At 43.4% G+C, this 27,720-nt stretch overlaps 2 protein-coding genes and 1 non-coding gene across 12 annotated transcripts; 1 reads left to right on the top strand and 2 right to left on the bottom strand.

The window, feature by feature from the left end:
* Positions 1-5,548: 5,548 nt before the first annotated feature.
* On the top strand, positions 5,549-5,620 carry trnag-ucc (transfer RNA glycine (anticodon UCC)). The gene has a single exon. It is a non-coding gene; the product is annotated as a tRNA-Gly (tRNA).
* A 1,274-nt stretch (positions 5,621-6,894) lies between these two features.
* Positions 6,895-14,414, bottom strand: snorc (secondary ossification center associated regulator of chondrocyte maturation). The gene is made up of 3 exons (XM_058068149.1): positions 12,722-14,414; positions 8,786-8,962; positions 6,895-7,522 (listed from the first exon to the last, which is right to left on the bottom strand). The coding sequence occupies exons 1-3, from the start codon at positions 12,804-12,806 to the stop codon at positions 7,413-7,415; spliced, it is 372 nt and encodes a 123-aa protein (XP_057924132.1). The 5' UTR covers positions 12,807-14,414; the 3' UTR covers positions 6,895-7,412.
* Positions 14,415-14,533: 119 nt separating this feature from the next.
* Positions 14,534-27,517, bottom strand: gigyf2 (GRB10 interacting GYF protein 2). Of its 10 annotated transcripts, none has more exons than XM_058068146.1 (30): positions 27,403-27,517; positions 25,492-25,543; positions 25,180-25,345; positions 24,979-25,074; positions 24,455-24,563; positions 24,002-24,107; positions 23,817-23,857; positions 23,691-23,723; positions 23,417-23,593; positions 22,961-23,172; positions 22,715-22,865; positions 22,233-22,481; positions 21,965-22,137; positions 21,670-21,826; positions 21,385-21,551; positions 20,235-20,329; positions 19,962-20,090; positions 19,747-19,877; positions 19,575-19,675; positions 19,356-19,496; positions 19,115-19,273; positions 18,004-18,255; positions 17,199-17,321; positions 16,924-17,124; positions 16,837-16,893; positions 16,514-16,713; positions 16,290-16,441; positions 15,659-15,846; positions 15,232-15,424; positions 14,534-15,165 (listed from the first exon to the last, which is right to left on the bottom strand). In XM_058068146.1, exons 2-30 carry the CDS (start codon positions 25,527-25,529, stop codon positions 15,098-15,100), a joined length of 4,065 nt encoding a protein of 1,354 aa, XP_057924129.1. In that variant the 5' UTR covers positions 25,530-25,543; positions 27,403-27,517; the 3' UTR covers positions 14,534-15,097. The 10 variants fall into 10 exon arrangements, with proteins under 10 accessions (XP_057924129.1, XP_057924123.1, XP_057924121.1 ...); XM_058068140.1 differs by adding an exon at positions 25,940-26,033 and having other exon boundaries at positions 16,837-17,124; positions 27,403-27,475; XM_058068138.1 differs by having other exon boundaries at positions 16,837-17,124.
* Between the last annotated feature and the right edge of the window lie 203 nt (positions 27,518-27,720).

The following is a 27,720-nucleotide window of genomic DNA, read 5'->3' as shown; positions in this document are numbered from 1 at the left end:
AAAGCCATGTCCCTGCCACCACACCGTCCCTATGACTGTTCCATTGACCTCCTCCCAGGTACCACCCCACCCAAGGGCCGTCTGTACTCTTTGTCTGCCCCTGAACGAAAGGCTATGGACGATTACATTAGTAACTCCTTGTCCGCTGGGATCATTCGCCCTTCTTCCTCTCCAGCCGGTGCCGGATTCTTCTTCGTGGGGAAGAAAGATGGCTCACTTCGACCCTGCATCGATTACCGTGGACTGAATGACATCACAGTCAAGAACCGGTACCCTTTGCCTCTTTTGACCTCTGCTTTTGAGCTACTCCAGGGAGCCACCATCTTCACAAAATTGGATCTCAGGAACGCCTACCACCTTGTCCGAGTCCGAGAGGGGGATGAATGGAAGACGGCCTTCAACACCCCATCCGGCCACTATGAGTACCTGGTCATGCCATTTGGCCTCACCAACGCTCCAGCTGTGTTCCAGGCCCTGGTGAATGACGTGTTGCGAGACATGCTGAATAAGTTTGTTTTCGTTTACCTGGATGATATTTTGATTTTTTCCAAGGATATGTCCGAACACATCTGCCATGTCCAGCGGGTCCTCCGCCGCCTCCTGGAGAACTCCCTCTATGTCAAGGCGGAGAAATGCGAGTTTCACGTTAAGTCAGCAACCTTCCTGGGGTTCATCGTGGCAGATGGCAGTATCCAGATGGACCCAGCGAAGGTCTCGGCGGTGGCAGACTGGCCTGTTCCGGAGAACAGAAAGAAGTTGCAGCAGTTTCTGGGGTTCGCCAACTTCTATCGGAGATTCATCCGGAACTACAGCACAGTCGCTGCTCCTTTGACTGCGCTGACCAGTACCAAGCAGCCCTTCGCTTGGACCCCAGAGGCTGACAAGGCCTTTGCCACCCTGAAGGACCGGTTCACCTCAGCTCCCATCCTCCAGATGCCGGATGCTGACCGACAATTCGTCGTGGAGGTGGATGCGTCTGATGTAGGAGTCGGGGCTGTCCTCTCTCAACGGGCAGGTGAGGACAATAAATTACATCCTTGTGCGTTCTTTTCCCGTCGACTGTCCCCTGCAGAACGCAATTATGACATTGGCAACCGCGAGCTGCTAGCGGTCAAGCTAGCCTTGGAGGAGTGGCGCCACTGGCTGGAGGGAACCACAGTCCCGTTCCTGGTATGGACCGATCACAAAAATCTGGAGTACATCCGCTCTGCTAAACGCCTGAACCCAAGGCAGTCCCGCTGGGCTTTATTCTTCACCCGTTTTAACTTCACTCTGTCATATCGTCCTGGTTCACGTAACACCAAGCCAGATGCTCTTTCCCGCCAGTTCCAGATTGACGACACACATTCCACAGAGCCTGCCCCAATCCTGCCTGATCCCTGCATGGTAGCAGTCCTGACCTGGGAGGTGGAGGAACAGGTTCGACGGGCCCTCCAGGATCAGCCCGGTCCTAGTGCGTGCCCTGACGGCCTGCTCTTTGTCCCGGAGAATCTTCGATCCCAGGTCATACAATGGGGTCATGACTCCCGTTTTGCCTGCCACCCTGGCTCCGCTCGCACCAACCATCTCCTCGCTCAGCGCTTCTGGTGGCCTTCTATGAAGAGGGATGTCAAGGAATTTGTGCGAGCGTGTCCAACCTGCAACCAAAACAAGTCCACCAACCAGCCTCCTGCCGGACTACTCCAGCCTCTGCCTGTGCCCACTCGTCCCTGGTCCCATGTCTCTTTGGATTTTGTCACAGGCCTGCCTGCATCTAACGGTATGACAGTCATCCTTACGGTTGTTGACAGATTCAGTAAAATGGCACATTTCATTCCGCTACCTAAATTACCATCTGCCAAAGAGACTGCACAGTTGGTCATCGACCATGTTTTTCGCATTCATGGATTGCCAAGAGACGTTGTCTCAGACCGAGGGCCACAATTCACCTCCACTTTCTGGAAGGAGTTCTGCCATCTCCTAGGAGCTACTGTGAGCCTAACCTCTGGTTTCCACCCCCAATCTAACGGCCAATCTGAGAGAGCTAATCAGGAGCTAGGAAAAGCACTGAGGTGCATGGCCTCTCGCAAACCTCAAGCCTGGACACAACAGTTGACGTGGATCGAATATGCCCATAACTCCCTCATCTCTTCTGCTACTGGCATGTCACCCTTCATGTGTGTCTATGGCTACCAGCCACCTGTGTTTTCCAGTCAGGAAGAAGAGGCCACCTGTCCATCTGCCCAGGCCAATGCACGCAGATGCCGCCGAACCTGGTCCCGAGCCCGTGCTACACTCCTCAAGTCGGTCACCAGCTATACCACCAGTGCCAACCGCAGGAGAGCCCCAGCACCAACATACCGGGTTGGCCAGAAGGTGTGGCTGATGGCCAAGGATCTGCCTCTTCGGGTGGAGTCGAAGAAGCTGGCTCCTCGCTACCTTGGTCCCTTCCCCATCCAAAGGGTCATCAGTCCATCGGCAGTCCGACTTCAACTTCCCCGATCCATGAAGGTACACCCAACTTTCCATGTTTCTAAAGTGAAACCTTTCCAGGAGAGTCCACTGGTCCGCCCGACACCTGCTCCCCCTCCTCCTCGTCTCATCAATGGAGATCCTGTCTACACCGTCCGGCGCTTGCTCCGCTCCAGACGATGGGGTCGAGGCATTCACTACCTCGTCGATTGGGAGGGCTACGGTCCAGAGGAGAGGAGCTGGGTGCCATCGAACAGGATCCTGGACCGAACTCTCATTAGAGAATTCCATCAGCAGCATCCTGACCAGCCTGCCGTTCGACGGGGCCGCCCACCTCGCCAGGCCACCCAGCCAAGACCACCTGAACCCCAATAGTCTGCAGCCGACTCTGACCTGTCAGAGGAATTCTAGCGCACCACCAGCTTTGGGGACTTCAGGAGCCGTCCCTTGAGGGGGGGGGTTCTGTCATGATCCATTCTCCCCATGCTATTTTCCTCCTGGTGAGTCTCTCCCTCTGTTTTGCCTGGCCAGCCAACCCCACACCCAGCTCCCTCCAACACACACTCTGCACACCTGCAAGCCTGCACGAAGCTCTGCTCTCTGTTTCAGCCCACAGCTCGACTCTGACTCCAGAACCAGAACCTGACCTGCCCTGACCACGATCTCCGCCTGACCCCTGCCGGTACCTTTGCCTTGTCCTGACCACCTGCCACAACGACCTGACCTGCCCTGACCCCGATCTCCGCCTGACCCCTGCCCGTGCCTCTGCCGAATAAAGACTCGTTCCTGATCTCTGCTGGAGCTTCAATAAACATCTTGAACTGTGACGCTCGTGTGGTCCTCGTTCTGTCTGATCGCTGACACATTTCCATCAATATCTTAGCTTTTCCTTGTTATAATATGCCTTTTTGCTTTATTTTCCCACTTTTGCTGGGTTTTTAAACATTTTATTTCTGCAATTATTCTTGTTGCACTACACTTTGGACACCCATGCGTTCTTTGTCAGGAATACGAGGTGCTGTAAGGCAAGCAAGGGAGATACGTGTCCAGGCTCTGCCTTCTGGTCAGGTTAATGCTTACTGCGAATAACTAAATATATCGACCATGTGCCAAAATGGAAAAATCACCACGTCACTCAATGACGCTGGGAACACCTGGAATTGCAAGGTTTGTAGTGTGTGTAAAGCACTAAATATGGAGTCCTACTTCCGTATTACTGTATTATCATTCATAGTAGCAATGTCATGTCTGATTGGCATGTTAACGTGTGAAATGAAAATGAATTACTCTGTGCCTGGGCCCTAAAAAAACATTTATAATGGAGGGAGACTTCTGGCCCAATTTAGTAGAACATCCCTGATGCCTCTACATCCTCTATGGAGGACAGTGTACAGAGAGCATTAAGGTACATTTTTGGATATGATAGATAGGTCATGTTTTGCATCCATCTGCTATTTTCTTCTCCCAGAGTGCAAATGATGCCTGTATGCACTGGAAAGTGTAATAAATGTAAACAGGATACAATGTTAACATGAAGCATAACTTAACAGCAGAGCCTTGTGGGCCTCTCAGTTGCACTCCCCTCCAGTTTAACACTTATCGACATGCGTTTATAGACGAGCTGTTGTGAAACCCTGGCAGGTCCCGGGGGTGGCTGTGATACATGCGTCTTGCTCAGAATGTCATGTAACTAGCGAAGGAGTGAAACGATTCTCCCGAGAACATGCTGTCCATGCCCATTAGTCAGCTTGTGTGTCGGGCAAGGCGTCATAGCGCATAAAGACCCAAAATCACATACCATAGTTAGACTCCACTCGGCAGCAAGGGCGCCGTTGCTGTGTTGCTGCACACTTTGGAATTGCCTAATTTCTGAGCTTCATTGAAATGTACACAGAAAGACATAGAAATGTGCACAGGTTTTACTTTGAATGTGTGTGCCTAAGTCACATGGAAAGCCTTAATGTTCATCCTAGCAGTGATATCAGATGGTGCCTGGTGCATTAAGCTTTTTTCCAAGTATCAGGGGTGAAAAATGGTGGTGTGATGTCTTTTATGTACACAGTTGAATTGAAAGCCGTTCACGTGTCTGCTAAAACTTTTGAACGTGCAGATGACACATAATGCAATTATTGAATTTTCTTTTGATAGTGCAGGTGCACCTAATGTATCCCGTGAGTGCATGTGTTGAAGCAGTGCCTCTCGAATGGTGGGGGGTGAGATGTGAGATGTCGGAGGGTTGTAAGAGACACGGTGTCTTCATTCATTTCTTGCACACATGGTATTCATATTTGTACGATGCACAAACCTCCATGTATGTGGCTGCAGTGCTCAAATTAATTAATAGACAAATTAATTGAGTAAACTTGGAATTTGTTTTAAGTTGCATCAGGTGTGTATCAGGTATGTATCAGCTCAGTATGTTTATATATTGTGATAATCAGATGATGCCAGCAATGTATTTTTCAGAGGGTGTAGAACATTTTCTGACCCCTAGGGGTCACCACTAAAGGCCTACTTTTTATTTCAAGAACTGTGTGGTACAAAGAGTTAGGATTCAGGGCCAGCTCCAACTTGTGGTGCCCAAGACGAGACTTAAGACCAGGGGGGACCGAGCCTTTTCTTTGGTCTGCCCCAAACTATGGAACTCTCTGCCCTCCCAAGTAAAAAAAGGCCCCCAATATCGAAAGCTTTAAGTCTCGTCTTAAAACCCACTTTTATTCTCTGGCTTTTAAGTCAGAGTGAGTCGTATGGTCCTGTGTCTTTTAGTTCTTCATTTTTATTGTAATTGGTTCTATTTTTTATACTTGTATTGCTTTGTTTCTTGTTTTTAATATTTTAATATCTATTTTATTATTTTATTTCTTAAATGCTCTTTTAGTTTTGGATTATTACTTTTTATTTTTACTAGTCTGTGCAGCACTTTGGAAACTCTGTTTATAAAATGTGCTATATAAATAAAGTGGATTGGATTGGATCTCGTTTGGCAGGAGGGTATCTTTGCTGTTTTTTTATACTATTGGAATATTGCATTGCAAAGGTACCAGAGGGGTCAAGAGGGAAAGCATTCATAAGTCGAGTTCTCCATGAATTTCTATATGCGTTGGTGGTATAGTGGTGAGCATAGCTGCCTTCCAAGCAGTTGACCCGGGTTCGATTCCCGGCCAACGCAAACGTTTTCGTTCTTAATCTATGAAATGACTACTCTGTTGATTTTATAAACATATTTTCACAGTTATATATTTTGTAGTACGGTAGTCCCGTTTAAGAAATTGGGAACAAAGGCACTATTTTCCTGTATAAAATCTGCTCAAATGTCTTTAATATTTGGGGTAGAGAAGTCAGTGAGGCATCAAATTAAAGTTCATGTTATGCATTATCAGACAGAATTAATTGATTTGACAAATTTCAAGAATGACGTTTTTTCACCTTTTTTTTAAAACTCCGTGCGAGTCAGTCGTCTCGTTCTTTCTCACATTAAAGGTAAATTGCACTTAAAAATCTCAAATCTCACACACTATAGTGTACCGTGAGAAACCGTCAGGTGTGCCGTGAGTACTTATCGAACATCCTTTTTTAAAATTACCATTTATTAATCACTTTCTTCAAATATTATGCCATTGTCGAGTGTCGTGGTGTAAAGACTGGCAGAGTAATGTAATACTCGTCCGTGTGGCAACACGTAGCCGATTACCTCGTTCCTCCAATAGACTTACATTTTGCACGTGAGGTGGTTTGTGGTGTGCCGCGAGAGTTCCAATGTAAAAAAACGCGCCGTGGCTGAAAAACGGTTGAAACTGTGTTTCTTTGTGTTCTGATATAGAGATAAAAAGAAATAGCTCATTACTGCACGCAATGGGATGTAGCTATGCCGCCTACAAAGACGGCAATTAAAACGTCAGCAAAAACCAACAAGGTTTTATGTACATGCTGTGACCATGTAGTGACATGTAATACTTTATGTATTTTGGTCCATGTAAGCATTACCAGAACTTCCTTCCTGGGGGCATTGATTTCATATGACAACACAGAAACTAACGCCTACAATTTCAAAAATAAAAAGCTGCAGTGGCAGCTCCAGTACTGTATGTAGCCTTACCTTTTTAGCAGCGCAGTGAAGCTAGTCGCTAGCCGGTGTGGTGTGCCAAGGTATCTCGGCACCAGTAAAGTAGTTCAACCTGGGAAACAAATGTTAATAATGTCGCTGTAGCTTGGTTCACTTGCTCGTTACATTGTATGAAATAGTGTGTTGTTGGAGCTTTTAATAGTTTTTCTCGGCGGAATAAGTTTCCCATTACGTGCAGTCACACAAAGATTGTGGATGATGGACAAAATTACAAAGTTCCCGGATGTACAAGTAAGTTTGCATTATTTTACTGTAAATCTTTCTGTGAATCTTATATTTGTTTACTTTGTTTTTATAGCACACACAAAAACATGTCTGCATTTTCTGTTTGGATTTCATTTATTGACTGCAAATCTATTTACAATACAAAATAGGTGGACATAATGATGTCAACATGCAGATGTGATGGTAAACACATAATACATTCCTAAATACCCACCAACACCAAACATATTTCCATTACTGTAAATTAAACAAAAACACACTATTGTTTCTGCTATGCTTAACAGGTTATATTGAGGAATACACCTTTACACTTCAACATGTCTGGGGATTAAAAAAAAAGTAGGAAGAAGCAGGAATTACTGTTAAGTTTGTCCTCTGGTGGTAATGGTGTACAAACATATATTATATTTAAAGACATAATAAGCATTTTCCACTGGAAGAACCAGCCAGTTTTTAAGAGATCAAAAGTGGGACCCGGCAAGTGTTAACATGGAAAATGTGGACATATTTTTGACATTCCTCAGTTAGGGGGACCACAGCACCATTTCGTCCTGAAGAAACAAAACACACACACATTCTCACGCACTCAGACACACTCTGCAACAAAAACACTCTAGGATGCTGTGAACTTCCTGAGTGTGATGACGATTAGTGCCAAGAGGACGGATGCTCCCAGGAAGACAGCTATGACGATAGCTGTGATGGCCCCCGGCCCCAGGACCCCTACACACACACACACACACAAACACAAACAGTTATGAAAGTGTTTGCCACCTTCATGATTTCTTAGTTTTTCACAAGTTTGTCACTTGTTTCAGATCACCAAACAAATGTCAATTTGAGTCAATGACAATATAGAGTAAAGAAATCCAAACCTGCATGACCCTGTGAGAAAAAGTTCTTGCCCCCTAAACCTAATAATTGGGTGTATCACTCTGAGACGAGCCTTCATGTTCTTTTTGTTCAGCGGTCTTGAAACTGCAATGCAGGCCATTTTTGCCCAGTGACTTTTTTTTATGATGGAGTCATGAACACTGACCTTAACTGAGGCAACCACTGCCTGCAGTTCTTTGGATGTTGTGGTGGGGTCTTTTGTGACCTCTTGGATGAGCCATTCCTGCGCTCTTGGGCCATTTTGGTTGATTGGCCATTCCTCGGAAGGCTCACCACTGTTCTATGATGGTAATTGTCATGGTAATGACATCATTTTAAACATACATACATACAAGGTACACTGGAGTACATTACATATCTCCACATGTCCAAAAAGATTAAATGTAATAATTTAATAAAATACATTTGTTCACAGCCTGTATTCCAAATGTACTCTTGGCCAATTGTAAATGCATAGGAAAGTGACAAGGAAATTTAACAATTTAGTTCAATTACAGTCAAGATTTATACTTACTGTAAAGAAATTCTATAGTATAGATGACATATTTTAATAATGTGTTTACGTTTGGATTTTTTTCTCCCTTAAGTTTCATTTAAAAAATGCATTTTGTGTTCAATTCAGATGGTCATTGACTAATATTTACATGTGTTCGATGATCCATGTGTGTGTGTGACAATTAGGGATGCTCCGATCAATCCGCAACCAATCGGTATTGGCCGATATCAGTGAAAAAGCAATGTATCGATATCGACCAATACTTGCTTCATAACGCATAATCAGCTCACGCCCCCGCTTCAACATCCAGGACAAGGATGTCTGGCGTGTGTGTGTGTGTGTAAAAACCTTGGTGACCCCTAATATAGCCAGTAGTACATTTACGCATGTACACTTCATCTATGTGATCGGTTTTGGCATCGGCCGATTTCACTCATGGATGATTGGGATCGGTATAGTCACCATAAAACTCTGATCGGAACATCCCTAGTGACAATCATGCAAAAAAAAATAACAGATCAGGAAAAAGTCCTTTGGCAAACCACTGTATATGACTATGATGTATGTTGCACATGGGGGTCAAAAAGCCATTTTACCATCCTCCTCCTCCACAGCTAGGGTGTGCGTGGCATCCTCGTAGTCAAAAGTGAAGGTCTGCTCAGTCATGTGATGAAGCGGCTCCCTAGCAGTGGATGCAGTGGTGGTGGCGATGTCAGCGGGGGTCTCGCCGGACATGGTGTCCTGGTTGTCTCTGGGTGGGTCTGCACCCGTCTCTGCAGGGCATGAAAAGCAGCCATCAGATTTAAAAATGTGTTTGACGGGCCCTTCTCTGTCAATACTTAACACTTAAAGACTTGAGCATGAGGATGCCTTGGTAGACCAGCAATCTGGACTCTTAAAAGCTCCCTCAGTAGGTCCACTCTCATACTGTATAAACTTTTGAAGTGAAATCTTATTAAACCAATCTAATGTTTGTCAAGATATGCCAATAGTAAAATTTTGCGCATTTATTGTATTAACTTTGAAAGCCTAACATAATATTTTCATAATTTCATCAAATAATTCATTTTTTACAGTTTACAAAGCCAAAATGCACAAAATACACAATTTAAAGTAATTAATTGTTCCTGATTAACCAAATACTATATAGATACTATTGTAGATAGCGTTTCTTTTCTTTACATTTACAGTCATATATATTAATTCGCCAATGTCTTTTATTCAGTTGTATAGTGGTATTATACCAACTACTAATAATTCCTTTTATTTACAAATAAGTTGTTTTTATGTACCATTCCAATTAATTATTTCAAGGTTATTGTAATAACAGATAATTCCTAAATATATATATATATATATATATATATATTTTTTTTTTTTTTTTTTTTTTTTTTTTACAGTTTTACAACTCAAAATTAATTTAAATCACAATTCAACTTTATTTCTGATACACGATCCCACTCATTTCTGTGTTTTTTACTTTTACATGAAACAAGATGTTATCTTCAATAGAATATTTCAGTCATACGAAAGTACTATAAATATTACAAATTACAATAAATCTTAACTCAAAAAACAGTTAACACCCATTTTAATGTAATTAAATAACGATTCCTTGATGGCTCTTTAGCCATAATAATAGAGAGTATAAAGAGAGTAGGCAGCTGCATAAATGTTGCAAACAGGCCTTGTCATTGGTGGGGGGGTGGTGATGGGTCTCAACCAAACCAGTTGAGGAGCTACTGTTTTAAGGCACCCAAGCGCCATCTGTTGGTTCTGTCCTGTAAACACATCACTGACTACTAACTAGTGCGTAGTGTAAAATGTTAGTATAGCATTAAAAAAAAACAGTAACAAGTCCATCCATTCACACGCGGCAACAAAAGCATCCAAATATGTTTACTTATTGAATATATTGACTTAGTGGTCTTGGACGCCCTCACTGAACTCCTGTTTTGTCTCTTTTTCCTGCTTTTACCAGTTTGATTGCATGTAATGCCGCACAAATCCACGCCTTTTAGGCTGAGACGTGTACCTCTGATGCAGAGTATTTTGATGGTGCCGTGTTGACCTACAAGCTTCCTGTCCCCATAACGGACTGAAGGTTTTGGAGGCCCGGGCCTCGGGCCAGAAGCGCCATCAATGAGGCCTTTAGGCGAAGAGCACAAAGGTAGCTTGTGCGCTCCCGTTGAGAGTGGCGGCCCTGCAACCGGTAACAACCGGCCCGGCCCCAAACCAGACACCGGCCAGGTTCTGTTTGTTAAACAAACTTGTTTATGAAATAGTTTGCTAAAGGCTGCTTCTACTGGAGAGGTCAACACATCACAACGTAAGGTTTCTGTCAGGAGAGTTTGTCCGTTCAGGAGGAAACAAAGATGTTCTCATGACCAGCTACACAGCAAATTTTTTTAATATATCAACTTGTCTATGCTACATATACCGCTCAACAGCTAACTATGCATATGTATATATATATCAATTTTGGGGGGGACAAAAAAACCATGTCAAAAGAACATACTACATTGTTGTTTTTGGAGGGCTGGGTCTGTTGCACATCTGCATACATGTATAAAAAAAATACATAGTAACTAAATAGAATTTTTCTGAAATATATAATGATATAGAAATATAACATGAATAAAATGGGCCTGTTGCACTTTCACTTGCATAAATAAACAATGACATTTATGTGACAATCTAGAAATTGCACATTTTCTATGTATTTCTTCTCTTTGAAAGAAGGCAAAAAATAAGAAATACGAAACTAAATCATGACTGTTGCACAAGGTCTAAATAAAATAAAATATATGATAATTTATAAATAAATCTGGAAATGTGCTTTTATTATTATATATATATTTTTAAGACAAAAATATGGCAGAAAAATAATGTGCTCTACAATTTGTCCCTCGCTACATTGCAGTTTTAATTTTGCGGTTTCTCACTTAGTTTTTCAAAAATATATTAAGAAATTATGCTGTTTTGTACTTTAATATGGATTGTTAGTAAAAAAAAAAAAACATTTAAGTAAATTGTACATATTTTTTGCTTAAATGAAACATTTTCAAGCATAATGAATACAAACACTAGCCATTAAGAAGACTTATCCAAATCATGATATGGCTTACCTTTTCTAATTATATCTATTATGTTGTGTATTAAGAGCATAGAGGACTGTTATTTCATGTATAGAGGGCTCTAATAATGTTAAAACCTGTATTTAGAAGGTCTTAAATAAGTTTTCTATGATTTAAGTATAACAATTTTCCATTTATAAAGAAGGGATCCAACTTCACGAAAATTCACTTATCACCATATGAAGCCAATTAACTGCAATAAAAAAGCATTTATTGTAATATAATTCATTCGCTCGGATAAACGTGTGCCAAGAGAACCATAACTTTTGTGAAAAAAATAGATTCAAAGTCATTAAAGCATTGTGCTTGAATCTGTGCTTGTATGGAAGAAAATGGAACAAATAATACAAATATATATATATACTGTATATTTATACATACAACAAATTAGCTACCGCATGTTCAAACACTGGATATATTCTTTTGTTTCAAATTCAATTTTTGATAAATATTTTAGGCACAAAAAGACTAATTATTTAATTAAGTCTATTTTGGGCCATTTTCCAGGACAACAATATGGCAATATAAACAGAAAATTCTAACAATTGTGCCTGAATCTCTGCTCATACAGTGAGGAGGAAACTTAATAATAATTAATACCTTTTATTTTTGTTGATTGTAAGAACAGTAAATTGCAATGAAAAAGGAACTCCAAAAACTGGATATTAATTGGAAAAAATTTAAATTTAACTACAATTATTGTGATCAGAATATACAATTTCTATTAGGGAAACAACTGGAAAACCGAAAACTTGAATGGAAACTGCCTAAAATAAGGTTGACTAATGAGTGAGTGTCAAACTCTTTTGTCTTTCGGTTCCCACCAAAGGAACAACCTATCTGGTATGGCTGAATGTGACATCAAAAGACATACACCCCCATAAAAAGCTGATGGACTGATGTTAAAAGAGAACACAAAAAGGTTGTTCAGTGAGGACTTCACACCAGACAGAGATGTGACAAAGCGCACAAACAGATGTGTGTGAAAAAAAACAGACTAAAACAAACACCTCCCCAAAAAGCTCTATATGTTGCTTAGTCAAGGTCCAATCCACAAAGCTAGTCTCACATAATGTACATTTTCCCATGTCTCTCGTGACCTTTGACTCCAGCAGTCTGTCTCCTACTCGCATCGCTCTCAAATTAAACTGTTCTTGTTGCTTGTGCTCCATTCCAAAAGTGAGCCTCCGTGACAGTAAAAGAGCAGCTTTCACAGATTCAACAAGTACATCATTTATCCCCCCCCCCCCACACACACACACACTACGAGTGTATGTATGTATGACACAAACGCACCTTTCATGCCTGCCCAACTTAAAGAAAGCATGGAATTCAAAGAGATAATCTGCTTCAAAGGATAATGTGTGGATGGCTAAGACAAACTGGAGGGTTTACCTGAGTGCACAAAGACCACCAAGAGGCCAAGGAGAACCAGGAGCAGGATCCTGCAGGTACAACTGCTGTTGCCACTACGGAACATGGCGGCTGCGAGGCAGGAAGACCCAAGAAGACAGCGTCTCCAGACGTCCTTGAGCTGTTGCGATTGAAAAAGTGAGGAGTAAGGGAAGAGTACAGGAGTTAGATGGAAGTTAGAAGTTGGGGGGGTGGGACTAGGTGTGTACTGGACTGTCTGGACAGTGTGCACTTTGTGAGTTCATCTCAGCAGCAGCGGCGGCAGTAACAGTGCCCACCCACTTCACAAACTGCTCCGGCCACACAAGCGGGTGCGAGGTAAACATGAAGCCCGACCTAGACCAGGTCACGTCAGAGGTCTCCCGATGGCTTCTTTTGCTACTCTGCGGAATATTCGATGGCAGAGGAGCGGTGGGAAGAAGAATTCAACTGTGACAAAGGGCCAGAACTGTAAACGGGAAAGGGAAAAATCATTGCTATTATTCTTTGTACAATATGTCGACAACACCGCAGCACTTTATTGTATACTCACTAGTCTTCATCTTTTGACTTGGAATTCCGAGTTCCATTCCATTCCAATTCCGAATTCCAAATCAAACACCTTAGAGATAAGTTGCTACGAGTCCACTTGTATACCCAGAGGATGGATGGGACTATTTTCTTATATTTTCGCTTTATGTAGGCAAATTTCTGGACTGTAATGTTTCTGTTTGGACCTTTAATTTGGTTTGAAAGGCACAGGTATGTTCCCAAGATGTAAACGTCATGTGTACAAAAGCAAACAAAAATACTTTTAGGGCTATCTCCATATTTTTCCTTCTTTGAAGCTTCTCATCCAAAAAGGGTCATATCAGGGTTGTGGGGGCAGCAGTCTCAGTAGGGAAGCCCAGACTTCCCGGTCCCCAGCCACCTCCTCCAGCTCCACCGGGAGGACACCAAGGCATTCCCAGGCAAGCTGTGAGACATAATCCCTCCAGCGTGTCCTAGGTCTGCCCTGGGGCCTTTTCCCGACTGGGCATACCTGGAACACCTTACCAGGGAGGTGTCCGAGATGCATCTGGACTAGATGCCCGAGCCACCTCAACTGGCTCCTCTCGATGTGGAGGAGAAGCGGTTCTACTCTGAGCCCCTCCCGGATGACCGAGCTCCTCACCATATAATTTAGGGTGAGTCCAGCCACCCTACGGAGGAAACTCATTTCAGCCGATTGTATCCGCGATCCCATTATTTCGGTCATGACCCAAAGCTCATGACCATAGGTGAGGGTGGGAACATAGATCGACCGGTAAATTGAGCGCTTTGCCTCAGCTCTTTCCCAGGGAGGCTGAGTAGTGTGATCCCCCTATAGTTGGAACAAACCCTCTGGTCACCCTTCTTAAAGAGGGGGACCACCACCCCGGTCTGCCAATCCAAAAGGTACTTTTCCTGACTTCCACGCAATGTTGAAGAGATGTGTCAGCCAAGACAGTCCCTCAACATCCAGAGCCTTGAAGAATTCCAGGCGAAACTCGTCCACCCCCAGAGCTTTGCCACTGAGGAGCATTTTGACTACCCCAGATACATCAGCCACAGTGATGGAACTGTCCGTATATGTGTCCTCAGACTCTGCTTCCTCTATGGAAGTTATGTCAGTGTGATTGAGAACAATCATGACAATTAACATTTTTTGACACAAGGGAGAGTGTGTGTTGAATAGTCTAGACACACATTTAAACAGCCCACATATGACTGTTTTATTTCATAATGCAATAAATAAAAAAAACTCCAATAGATTATTTTCCATTTACTATAATACAGATGCAAGTTGAAAGTTTTATTTTTTTAAACAGCCTAATATCTTACAAGAAATAGATAACTACTTGGGACTTTTGCACATGTCCTTAAAACAGGACATAAAAAGTAGGCACCGATCCTTGGCCTGAATTTTGCCATCTTTAACCACAAACAGCATTGTCTGGGAGGGACAAAGGAAGGGGGGGGGGGGACAATGAAAGTGTAGGGGATAATTTGCAATAAATAAAAACCACAAAAAGATGGATATAATCTTTAACTTTTCTCCCAATACCCGCCAAACTTCCCACCCACTTAAAAAAAAAAAGGCCAATTTGGGGAAAAAAGAAGCGGTCATTGCTTCCGTAGACTTTTGCAGAATGAATTCATGAATTGACAGCTGCCCGTGCATGTCTTGCAAGGGATTGAGTAAGACCAAAAGGTTGGTTAGATGACTGCAATGTTAACCAAGGTGAAATACTGCGAGGGGCAGCTGCCAGGGGTTGGGTTAGGGGTTAGGGTGGGTGAAACAGCTGCTGTTCAAAAGAGGTACTGTCAGTCATTGGCTGTTTGCTTGGCTGCATTCCCTTAGAAGTCCTCCAGAGTCTCTATCTCTCCCATGTTCAATCTCTCGGATGATGCATTGACAGAAAAACCTGTGACAGGAACAACAACGATATAGATAAGACTGTATGCAGCTCTGATTCAGGGCTTGTACTCACCTAGAAGGCTTGGATCGGCACGGACCATCTTCTGTTTCTTTTTTTTCTTCCCTGAGGTAACTGTCTCAAAGCGCTGCTGCTGCTGTTGCTGCTGCTGCTGCTGCTGTTGCTGCTGCTTCTGCTGCTGCTGCTGGCCACTGGTGTGGTTGGCCTGGTAAAACGTTGATGATCCTGTTCCACCCCACACAGATTCCTTGGCAAGAGAGAAGCACATTTACAGGTCGGAAATGTAAATGCAAAGTAGAGTCACACTACTTAACACAATCCATATATCACATATTTACTGACAAGTATTTTAACCACTGGGAGGACGCAGAGTTTCTTGACAAATTAACAGAGCTTTTAGTCATGGGGTCAAATATGTGCGAATCCATCTACTTCAGACATCTTATATCCACGTCGATGTGGTACTTGCTTTCTGGCTCACCTGCTGCTGTTTGAGGGCTTGTGGTTGGTTGGTTTGCTTCTGTTGATTAGCGTTCTGTTTGGCACGGCGCTCTAGGAACTGCTTGGCAAAGTCCTTTGCCTCGGGTGTGTCCCCCAGGTAGGCCCTGACGTAGTCGTGCACCTCATACGGAGAATCCACTTCTTTCAGGAAAGACGCAAATGTGGGAACTGGAATGCAAATTATTTTCTTGTTTAAATGAGCCCCAATCTCCAATTGAAATACAGTGGTGCCTTTGATAACGTCATTAATCTGTTCCAACAGACTCTAACCAAAGACAATTTTCCCATAGAAACTGTCATAAAACCAATTAATCTGTTCCAGACAGCCAAAAAACAGACATTATAGACAATTATAGTTTTACATATATAAAATAATGCAAACATAATTACAAATGAATGGACAAGTAAACATTTAATATCACTTTTACATAGTTTTGCAAAGAGGGAGCAGGAGGAGAGGAGATTAGGCTTCAATCCCTTTTTTAAAAACTGTTTCTGCACTCCTGCCACAAAAAAATGATGCAAAAATTGTGCTAAATGGTGCAGACGATAACAAAGGTAGCACCGTATTAAAAAACCGCCCCCAAAGAGAATATTTCTGAAGTATTTACCATCCAGATTGTTGGCTGTGTTGAGGCTGTGCAGAGTGTGCTCACACCACTGCATGAAGGTGTCCTGTTGGCTTTTGTGGACTCCTTGGAACAACTTGAGCAGCTTCTCTTCCTCCTCTACCTTCTTGCTTGCTCGGCCACTCAAAGAGTTACTACATGTAACCAAACAAAAGTCATAAAGACTTTACCTATCATTAGTCAATTGTGGCAGCCGTGAGTTGTACCTGAGGTTGGCGTTGCCCTTGTTTTTCTGTGCACTGCCTTTCCTGGTGGGTGGAGGCTGCTGGACAGCCTCCTTCACAGCCTCATCCCAGAAACCCATGTTGGAGTTATGAGTGTCACCCCAGATGCTGCTTGACTCCGAGGCCCAGTTTGAGCAGGGGCTGGGGTTCACCGACCCCCACACAGAGTTGCTCAGAGATGCCTGTGACGAAAATGAGGAAAGTCTTTTAACATGTTCATACCATCACTACAACCGACAACCGTTATATTGTTATTGATGGTGCAGAGCACAACCTTGGGTGAGGTCTACTCTTGGGTTACATACAGTTCTGTTTTGTGGCCGGGTCGGCTGGGTGAATACGGGATGTTGTTGCTGTTGCTGTTGCTGTTGCTGCTGCTGCTGCTGCTGCTGCTGCTGCTGCTGCTTCGGCGGCTGTTCTTTCCTCTGTTTCATCTGCTGTGCTTCCTCCCTCTGGATCTCCAGCAAGGACTTGGTGACGGGGGGATGCTTGGCCACATGGCCCCACCCTGAGAGCTTAGCTTGGGGCTGCTGGGCCTGTTGCAGGGCCTGTTGCTGCTGAAGCTTCAAGAGTTCCTGTTGCTGGCGCTGCTGCTACAAGCAGTAATAGTGATATAAACCATGTTGAGATAAAAACAAGTTGCACAGGTGATCAGGATACTGCTTACATCTTCTCGCGCCTGCCTTTCCCGTTCCTCTTCCAATTTCTGGATCTCAGCCAGTGACAGGGTGTTCTGAGTCTGGTTGGGAGTGTTAGTTGACTGCTGACCCCACTTTGATGATAATGGAAGCTGAAAAGACAAGAAGAAATGTTGGGTGGCCTTTCAAGAAATACCCATCCATCTACCCATTTCTGCTTTGTAAAGTTTTAATAATCTCATCTGCACCTCACACCCACCTGATCACAATGATTCAGGGTTTTCATGACATGTAATTGATTGTGGCAGCCCACCACTACAAACCTGCCACACCTTAAAAATTAACCTGAAAACAATGTTAATTGTAATCGTAGGTCATATGTTGTATGACTGTATATACTGCCCTTAATAAAAAAGAGAAAACAATGTAAAATGTAATTCCAATTCCAATAAGCGTTTCAATGCGCCTTGTTTTGGAAAAACATGCACCAGAATCGCCTCTGCAGTGTTGACACTTGCTCATGTCGCTGCACTATATGCGGACCGTGGAAACTAGCGTCTTGTGTTCAGTGTGATCCTTGTTATTGTGCAACAAAAAATTGTCCATAAAAAAGCATACCTTTCCCTAATAAATAAATATATAATTTTTAGTTGCTGACGCAGCAGCCCGCCAGCTTCCGAAAATCCTAAAGGAAACCCTACATTACTGTTTTTACTACTTCATGTCCAATGCTTTATGAGCTTGTAGTAAGGTCCTGCTCTATTTTGTATGGTATGTTTTACTTTTTGCATTCTATACTATAGCTCCTTGTATAGCATGTATTATCATGTATACCTTCATCTGTGCAAGCTGCTGCTGCTGTTGAAGCCTCCTGAGTGCCTCCTGCTGTTGCTGCCGCTGTCTCAGGAGCTCCTGTTGTCTCTGTGCTTCCTGCTCCCTCTTTTTCTGCTCCTCAAGCTGTTGCTGAGCCAGAGCAGCTGCTTCTGCAGCAGCAGCTGCCGCTGCCGCCGCCGCCTCCTCTGCCCGCTTCTCCTCCTCACGCCTCCTTAGTGCTTCAAGCTCCTCCTGTTTCCTTCGCTCTTCCTCCTGAAGAAAGACACTCAGCATTAGGAGTTTGACAATACCTTGATAAGGTGATATATGGCGATAATTTATCTGCTGATCAATTATTGATATGCGCCCACCAAGTTTCAATATGGCAGACACTTGTGAAAAATAGAAGTTGAAAGATACACCGGCAGCCTACAAGTCAAAAGTGCGGATACATATCGGGTTTTACAGAACGGATGATGGAGCAACGCTTGTCCTCGCAAACACTAACCAGTCCCTCCTGAAGTAAACATGTCAAGGCGGCAAACGGAAACATCCGCAAAGTCACAGAAAAAAGTTTGAAACTCTTGTGACCGAGCATGAGATTGTGAACAGCGCAAGCCAATGAAAGTGTGAAATTTAGACAAGAGCCGCAGCTGTAAGAGAAACTCTGATACATAGCTCAGTTAGCAATAGTCAAACACATTTCCACACACCACATCAAGCTTTTGTCCTTCAAAATAAGAGCAGCTTTTATGCACATTAAATGCCCTGCCTAAGTTTGTTACTGAAATGTTGCACTACAATTAGTGTCTCTGTAGAAAAACACTAATTTGTTTACAAAAATGTTGCACTAAAATATTTGCGCTGTTATGACAGATTGTGTTAAAGTGATGGTGCCAAATGATCCTTGTTTATTTTTCATTTTAAAATACCCGTTTATCTTTAATAGCAGTATTGTAGATTTCCTGACCAATATATCAGTAATAGCTGTATCACCATATAGTGAGATAATGGTTATTGTGAGCCTTATATTGCGTATCGTATTGTGAGATACCCAGATGTTCCCACCCCGACTCAGCAGTTTAGGGAGACACCGACATGTAATAAGTAAGAGGACAGATGTTTGGCTTACTTGTTTGCGAAGAAACTCCTCCCGTTTCTTTCTCTCCTCCTCCTCCCGTCTCCTCTCTTCAAGTCTTCGCAGGGCTTCCTTCTGTGCCAGTCTCTCCTCCTCCTCTTTTTGCCTTCGATGTGCCTCCTCCTGTTCTCTCTGTCGTCTCAGCGCTTCCTCCTACAAATTTACATTTGTGTGTCAGTCTCATGCGTCACTCGCTCAAGAGTGTAGAAAAAAACTTGATAAAAATTCTCTTGACCTGTTTTTGTCGTGCTAACTGCTCCTCTTCCAAGCGCTTCCGTTCCTCTTCCTGACGAGCCCGCAGAGCCTCTTCCAGTCGTTTCCGCTCTTCTTCTTCCCTTTTGGCTCTCATTTCGGCTTCGCGCCTCTCTAGTTCCAACTGATGGACCAGATAAGACATGGTAAAGGGAGCAGCACAAGTTAAAGAAAACAAGAAAGCAATAATAATACTGGCTACCTTTGCAGCCTTCGACTTTTCTAATTGTTGCATCTGCTCGATGGTTGGAGCCTTTGCCATGGACTCGATGGGCAAGTCCCATACACTGCTGCCATCCCATGCTGTCGAAAGAAATTCAATATGACGCCTGCTCCTTCATTTGATTGACAAATGCAGAAAGGTTGGAACTCACTGCTTGAAGCAGCAGGCTGTAGGTTTTGTGTGCAGGAAGCCTGAGAGGATGGGTTCTGCATTTCCCACACAGAACCCGTGTCAGGAACAGACAGGGAACGTGTAACAGGAGGTAGAAGGCTCTCAGATGTTCTACAAAAGAAGTGGAACACAAATGCTATGGTCATGTAGACGAACGCTAGTGTTATGTGGTGAATAAATGTGAATCGTAAGGACCTTATCTTGAGAGCCTGATATTGCTGTTGAAGCAGGTTGAGCTGCTGTTGGTGTTGCTGCTGCTGCTGAAGAGGAGCTGAGCTGAGGACTGCAGCCTTCTGCTGGGCCAAGGCCTGAGCATATTGCTGCCTAAAGGCCACAAGATAGACCTTTCTCACTTGAATAAATCAGAGTCTGTCGTTTATGATTCACAATAGACATTCAAGACAGTCAGCATGCACATACTCCATTTGGTTATCATGCAACATACACTTTCCTTGCTGACGGACATACCTTAAGAGGTACTGATATTGGAGCTGCTGTAACTGGTAAAGGTTGAGAGCTGTGAGTTCTTGCTGCCTCTTCAACCTTTCTTGATCACCATCACCCTGCATCACAGTAAAAAAAAAAACCTCACACCTCACAAACTAGTCTGTTTGCCGGCGTATTATTCTGCAGAATTAAATGTCCAAACAAAAGAATCCCATGCGTTGCCCACACACTCCTGTCGTGTCATGCACTGATTGATAGCGCAGAGTTTCTGAATTTTGGTGGATCCGCATTCAGCCAACCCTTACATATGAAACCGATCTTATCTAGGTATGAAAGTCAGCCACTGTCCCTTTTGCTTTGCCAGACTGACAGCGAGCTATCAAGCTAAGGCTAAAGCTAGCCAAAGCAAAGAGACAGGCAGCGACCTGCTGTTAGCTCTTTTGACAGGTTAAAAGAGCAAAACTGCTGTAACCTTAGATTATCAGGATCAAAATAAGAGCACTATGTGCGACTCGTGCTGACAGAATAAGGGCGTCTTGAAAAAATTACATTACTAAGTGAAATTTTAGAGTTCATGACATTGGTCAACCAGCCATTTTGGGTCGCTGTGCACATATACTTTACACTGCAACTGGTTTGCAGGGTAGCCTGTTTGGTGAAAAATAAAAGACCAAAGGAAGTGATATAATTTAGTAGATTGGACGTCCATTTTCAAGACTTCTCATTTATATTTGAGAGAAATACCTCATGTGTAGCAACAAAATGTTCATATTGTCTTGAATTGTTTCATGATTATTGTAATCAATAGGTCAGGCTTTTTAGAGATTGTGATCGGCCAGAACATTTGAATCACTGCTTATTAGTTATTAATACTTTTCAAAATAAGTTATACTTATTTTATTAGTTATTAAGACACTTTGTGAATCCAACTGTGTTCGTAATGTGTCTTTATTACAACACATGCCTGTTAACCTTCTTTCAACTCTCACCCAGATGTCCCACAACTCACTTTTCCCTCTATTACATTTATTATGTATTGCCATAATGTGTGCCTACCAGATCAAATGGTTTACAGCTTTTTACGCAGACCAATAAAAACTGACCATTTCTTTGCCCAAAATGGATGAGGTAATTTGCTGCTGTGACTGAGGACAAGCGCGTAACAACATACCTGCAGAGGTGGAGGTGCAGGGCCTGGAGTGAACGGGACTCTGCCCCAAATCTTCATCATCTCCCCCAGAGGCTGAAATAAGTCATCACATCCTCTTTTTACCAAAAGAGACATGGTGAAGTAACCTGCTTGGAACCACTCTGACATCTCCTGATTGCTGAATGGACCTGATGACAAAAACATAAGAGAATATGGTCAACAAGGGTAAGTGGAGGTCATTAAAAATAGTGTGTTGTAGTCTGCACATACTTTGAGCACATTATTGCTTCCTCGAACCTGTCTCACCTTGTATTTCCCCTTGAGGGTCTTTGTAAAACCATTTGAGAGCAGCCTCATGAGTGAGTGGCAGGCCTGTAGGTTTGGTCTTTTCAGACGCCTTTGCTGTAAGTCTGTCGTCGTCCACTACACCATCCTGCAGGTATGCCACCATCTTCTCTGCCTCCTGTTGACATAAGGGTGGTGCAAGCAGAGGGGGAGACAATCAATGTGTCAATAAGTCCACTGTGAAGTAAATATATAAATCCACAATCCTGATCAACTTCTTGTGTTCTTATCTTTATGTATGATTGTGCCAACAAACCTGCTCAAAGTGCTTCAACCCCTCATCTTCATCCGTGTCATTTGACACAGCAGTGGGCCTGGCTATGGGTGCCATCATACTTGAAGAGAAGGGCAGAGGGTTGCTCATGGCCACAGGAATCCCCAAGGGCTTCTGCTGAGATGGCTGCATGGTAGATGATGGCGTGCGTACTTCTACAAGGTAGATGGAATATAAAAGATTAAAATTCCATTCTTCCTCGGGTGTCTTTTGGAATCCTTTACCGTTAAACTAAAACACAAAAGGTCACCTGGAAGAGTGGTAGAAATACGGGTCATGGGTAGTGACTCTGGCATGGGGATATGCAGGGGAATTTTGCACAGTTCTGGTGGTTGCTCCAGCCCTGTTTGCCTTTCAAGTGTCCTCATAGACTCCTCTGTTCTGTTGGTATGGCTTGGCGACACGGATTTGGGAAGAGCTTGAGCCTCTGGGATTGGTGGAGCAGCGGGTGAAGGAACAGATGGCACCTCCTCTGATACCCTGCTCACCCGAGTTAAAACTAAGATTGGAGAGATGACATGTTGTGAATGTGTTGTGTGTTTGTTCTGGTCCATAATGCTGTAATTGACCACCAACAAAAGAAGAAGTTCTATCACATTGTGCACTGAACATGGTAATGGGCTTTAAAGGAGCTCTGTCTCTTGCTTGGTTGATTAAATGGGGCACTGATTTTTTTGTCTGAGGGTTTCACTTTACTTTTGCCTATGCTCATGTACAACACAAGGGCCAAACCTTTTCTGTCAGCATTTTGATTGGCCTCTGTTTCCATCTCTTTGGTCTCCTTGGGCTGACTGTCTTCCTCCACTAGTGCCTCCTCACACTCATCCAAAGGTTTAAAATCCAACTCCGCCTCCTCAAGGATGGGCTCTTTGGAGGCCTTCTGCTAAGGTAACAGAAAGTTAAACTGTTTTCTGTGGTAATTAATTTAAAGTTAAGCCATTTAATTACGCCCTGATCGTGATCATTGTTTTTGCTTGCCTTGAGTGAGAGAAAAGCCCCTGATGAGTCAAATGTGCCTGCCTCCTCATCCGCATCTTCAAGACACCACTCAGGCAGAACGTCTCTGTCTTCTTCCAGACTGCCACTGCCTGACCGTGGCCTCCTGTAGCTGCGTTCATCATCTCGTGCGTCAAACGGGACACGGCGCCGCAGCTCTGGGTGTTCCCGCCACCCTGCAGTCCGAGACCCATCTTGTGAAAAGGGAAACAAGTTAAAACACACCTCAAGGAATGAATGCTTACAAAGCCCATGATAAACATTGACTTCATTTTGGTAGACAGGGATGTCTTTAACAAAAAAAGAATGTAACTACAATGAAAATGTAACAAATGCTTTCTTCAAATCTCTAATGAAGTTAAAAGTCCATCTGATACAAACAAAGGTAAGCACACCACCAACATTTAGTACAAATGAACTGGTCAGGGTGGTGCCCACCTGGGCTTGGGGGGCACCAGCGGTCACTGTCCCGTCGAGAACCTGCCAGGCGCCAGCCCCCTTCATCATCCTCACCGTTCTGATCGTCACGAGAGGTACGCCAGTTCTCACTCTCCGAGCGAGTGAAGTCGTGCTTCCTCGGCAGACCTGGCCCAGCATCCTCGTAGTGGTTTCGAACTGTAAAATGCATTGGTGACATGTTTTTTAACTGCACAAATTCATGGTGAGACAACAATACCCAAATAACACACACTACTCATAATAATAAACTTACTATGATTCATCTGAAAATGTCCTGGAGCACCATCTGCATGCAGAGAGCATACATAAAAATGAACATGTGTGCTGGCAACAATAAATTAATGACTGGATTATTTAAGTAGCCTATTGTAACACCCACCTGGGTCTTTCCGTCCTGGTTTTTCAAACCTTCTATCTCCCCTGGTGGAAAAAAACACACCAAATCACAAAACAGATAACACATTAGGACATCAAGTTATTACACTGTGAATGAACTTTAGCTACATGACTCCCACACTGGCGTTGCACAAACTTCAACCGTGTCTTAAACTTGACTGTCAGTACCTTTCCTCCCAGCTCTGGGAGCGATGCATCTCCCTCCCCCCTCGGCCAAAACCTTCCACATCATCAAAACTTCTTTGGTAAAACCCTCCGTCTCCTCTTCCTCGGCCTGAAAACAACCATGGACTAAGATGACTTGGCATTGTTGGCATAATTGGATTGCATTTTCTTGAATGTAAGACAGCATCGCAATGTCTATTTCCATGTTTGAGGCACATCAGTGCCAACAGAGCGAGTACAACACCTACACAGCACTAACAGAACACCACTTGCCTTGAGCTGGGCCTGAATTGGTGAGAGTCTTCAAAAGGCATCTCAACTATTTGCAGTTGTTACAGCTCTCTTCTTAATACGGCCCATACAGTACTCTTATGTCATACAGGAAGAAAATGTTGCTGCGCTGCCACAATCCCCTTCCCAATCTTAAAATTAGAAAGGAAATGAGAAAGTGCTTACCTCTACCCCTTGAGGTACTTCGGCCTCGAGGTGCCCCAACTACTGGACCACCTCCCCGTCCTGTCTGTCGAAGTACAGCTCCGCTGTTTACAGATATGGAAAAATTTCTCTGCAAAAACAAAACAAAATCAAACAATCAATTTGTATGCAAACTGTATATATTGTTGCAGTCTGTTGACCAACATATGTCATATTTCAGCAAAGTATTTCCTAAAAACACACAACAAATGGTGTTTGTTATAAGACAGTTTCAACACCAGCTTTGAAATGGAAAGTCTGCTGTTCATGTTCCTCTCAGCTGGTAAAGGTTTCCACATATTTCATAACGTCATCACTTTTATACTTGTAACCACAAAAAGCGGTGTGTTTGGCCATTAAACTGTAGATTAATGGCTAATGCAACGGCTCAAAATGCCTTGACATCACCACAGGGTGTAATTTGAGCTAGCGGCCTAAGTGACTCCTCATATTAATGCTTTGCCGTTTCCTAAAGAATGGCTGGATTTCATGACAAGCAAGCCTACCTGTTCTTCCTCCGTAAAAGAAACAAGTGCCAGAGGCGGCAAGGGCTCCTCTTGCAATATGGGCAGAAACTCCTTATCATGTAGGTCTATGGGGATCTAACAGAAGACGATAATCAAAAGAAAACATGTAAGCTTTGAAACAAGAAAATCTAATAATTAAAATACAGTCAATTTATCCTGAAGTATTCAAGTTACACTGACCTTGTTGTCTTTTACATAAAGTGCTAACATTTCTTCTCTCCCGTAGCGATAGTCTGCAAGTTTGTACTTTGGCAATGCAGGTGAGAGAGGCGGCGAGGCAACAGCAGTGCTGTTGCTTCCTCCGCCTCCACTGCCGCTGCCTCCACCTCCAGATAGGGCACGGAGCCTGCAAGAAAGCACTGGTTAGGGGACAAAACAAAAGCTGGGCTGACATGCCTGAACATGTCTGTCAAAAATTGCACTCTGAGGGGACACCACACTACCACAGTTAAATCCAGTTTTACAGAAATCCTGAATAATGTGTATCTTTACCATTCAGGTCCAAAGTTAAGTGTCTGGGTCTCAGCCATTCTTCCTTGAAGATCTACAAATTTAAAATGTGAAAGCATCAGTCGCAAAGTTATCACAAGGTAATCACACATTTATTCTTAGGGCTTGAGCATGGAGGTACATGGACCCTCTTGTAATTGCTTTGTTTCCATATTACTATGATTTGCATTATTCTGACAAATACATGGCCTTTTGGGAGCTTTAGCATCTCTAAATTTCACCATTTTGCAAGCATGTGTATTCTGGTAATAGTATGTATTTTGGGGATGCTGAGCGTGTTCCCTAGAGAATTAAAAAATATTAGCCCCTGGCCCTGCTTTTGTTGAGAGAAATCTCCTACTAGAACATTTGTTCAATCGCCACTAAAATTTAACCTTGTATACTCAAGGAATGGTCGACTTGCCAAATTGCAAAAATTGTGAGTTTTCACCGTAAGGTGTGGGTGGAGTCCTCCCGGGACCATGTCAAAGTATCCTTGGGCATGATACTGAACCCCCAGTTGCTCCTGACGCTGTGTCATCAGTCTGTAATTGTGGCAACAGTGTCAAAGCACTCTGAGTAACTTGAAGGTAGAAAAGCGCTGTACAAATGAAAGTCTGTTTACCAAATGCAATAGATGTGGCAACAGTAATGACTTCACTTAAATAACTCACAGATGATGTGATTATGTGATAACATAGTTGGTCTGATTTTTACATGTTCCAACCCTTGAGGACAGACTGCATACTGTTGGCACACAAACAGTGTAAAATTTCAATTGGCCACAGCTATTTTAGGTGCTCTCTCAGCTGTGACTATATCAGACACCTGTAATTGGGAAGTGGCTTTAATTTCAGATACAAGCAGGAAAGTGATAATGCAATGTAGGCAAGATTGGGTGCAATGTCCCCACAATGCCAACAGTGAGCCAGTCACATTAAAGCCCAACTCCATGATGCAAGTCCACCTTACATTTGAGCCACAAAAGGGGCGACTCACCATGTCGCTGACCATATGGGAAGTCCGGATAAGCCACGTTGCTACTTAACGCAATAAGTCCAATAAAACGGAGCCACGTTTTTATATTAGACGGGGCCACATTAGTCCAACACTGTGTTACATTTTGAATTTATTAGTTAACATAATGTAATGCGAGCCGCCCAGTAAGAGTAAAGTTGCTCGGACTGTTGAGTTGTTTATACCATAAAGTCCACAGTGACATGTTAGAGAACGTACCAGGGTTAGAAATACGCTGATAAGTGGCAAATAAGGGCGACCTCAATGCATGTTGCACAAATCCACGCTGACATGACTTACTGGCGTGAAGTGTTCATTTAAAATCGTCATGTTAGCAATATCATGTTGGCTAGCGCTGCATGACAAGCCGACAAATCCAGACGTAATTCTTGCAAAATAGACACTGACATGTCCATTGGGAATTTTAAATGGGTTGTTTTGTTTGTGTTTAGATGACAGAAGATAAGTTTGAGAGACACTTTAGATACACGCTGCTGCCACACTGGAGCTAATCAGCGTTAGCCACCAAGCTAATACTAGCACGTCAAGCTAACTGACCAAGTGACCTGCGTTAAATCTCAGCGAATCGTCTGGCACAAATGACGTGGTGACAAACACACGTGTAACTACACATACAGTTACCAACATGTGCTGTTATCGCATATCGAAACTAATACTTGTAATATAGCCGTCATGTCAGAAGTTAATCCTCGGCACTTGTAGCTAGCATGCTAACAGGTTAGCTAACTATCTTGGACGAGGCCTCCCGAGTAAACATGGAGGCTTTCATAGCAGTTCCGAGCGGCCCAGCTTGTCAGAGTATGGCTATTAGACGACGTGGCACTTCACTTTCTCGGTTTTCTTGTTTGGAAGGGCATTAAACTTTGGCTGTCTTACCTCTGCTTGATGTGACAGCACAAGGTTTGAATTCGAGTTGTGTAGCTCTCTCTAGTGTGGACTCTCTCTCTCTCCTAGCTCGCTCTCCCTCCCTCCCCCTCTCACTCTCCCTCTCCCTCTCTCTCTCTCTCTCTCTCTCTCTCTCTCTCTCTCTCTCTCTCTCTCCTTCTCTCTCTCTCTCTCTCTCGCTCCCTCTCCCTCTCTCTCGCTCTCACCATAGCTCTCTCTCTCACAAAATGGCTGTGTCGCGGTCACGTGACAACAGATAAACTCATTATATCGTGAAAATGTGCTGACTATTATACATTTAACAATATA

This window comes from Doryrhamphus excisus, chromosome 3 (genome assembly GCF_030265055.1).
Source record: "Doryrhamphus excisus isolate RoL2022-K1 chromosome 3, RoL_Dexc_1.0, whole genome shotgun sequence".
Classification (NCBI taxonomy): Eukaryota; Metazoa; Chordata; class Actinopteri; order Syngnathiformes; family Syngnathidae; genus Doryrhamphus; species Doryrhamphus excisus.
Note: the sequence above shows the minus strand (reverse complement) of the source record. Positions and strands in the feature narration are given on the sequence as shown.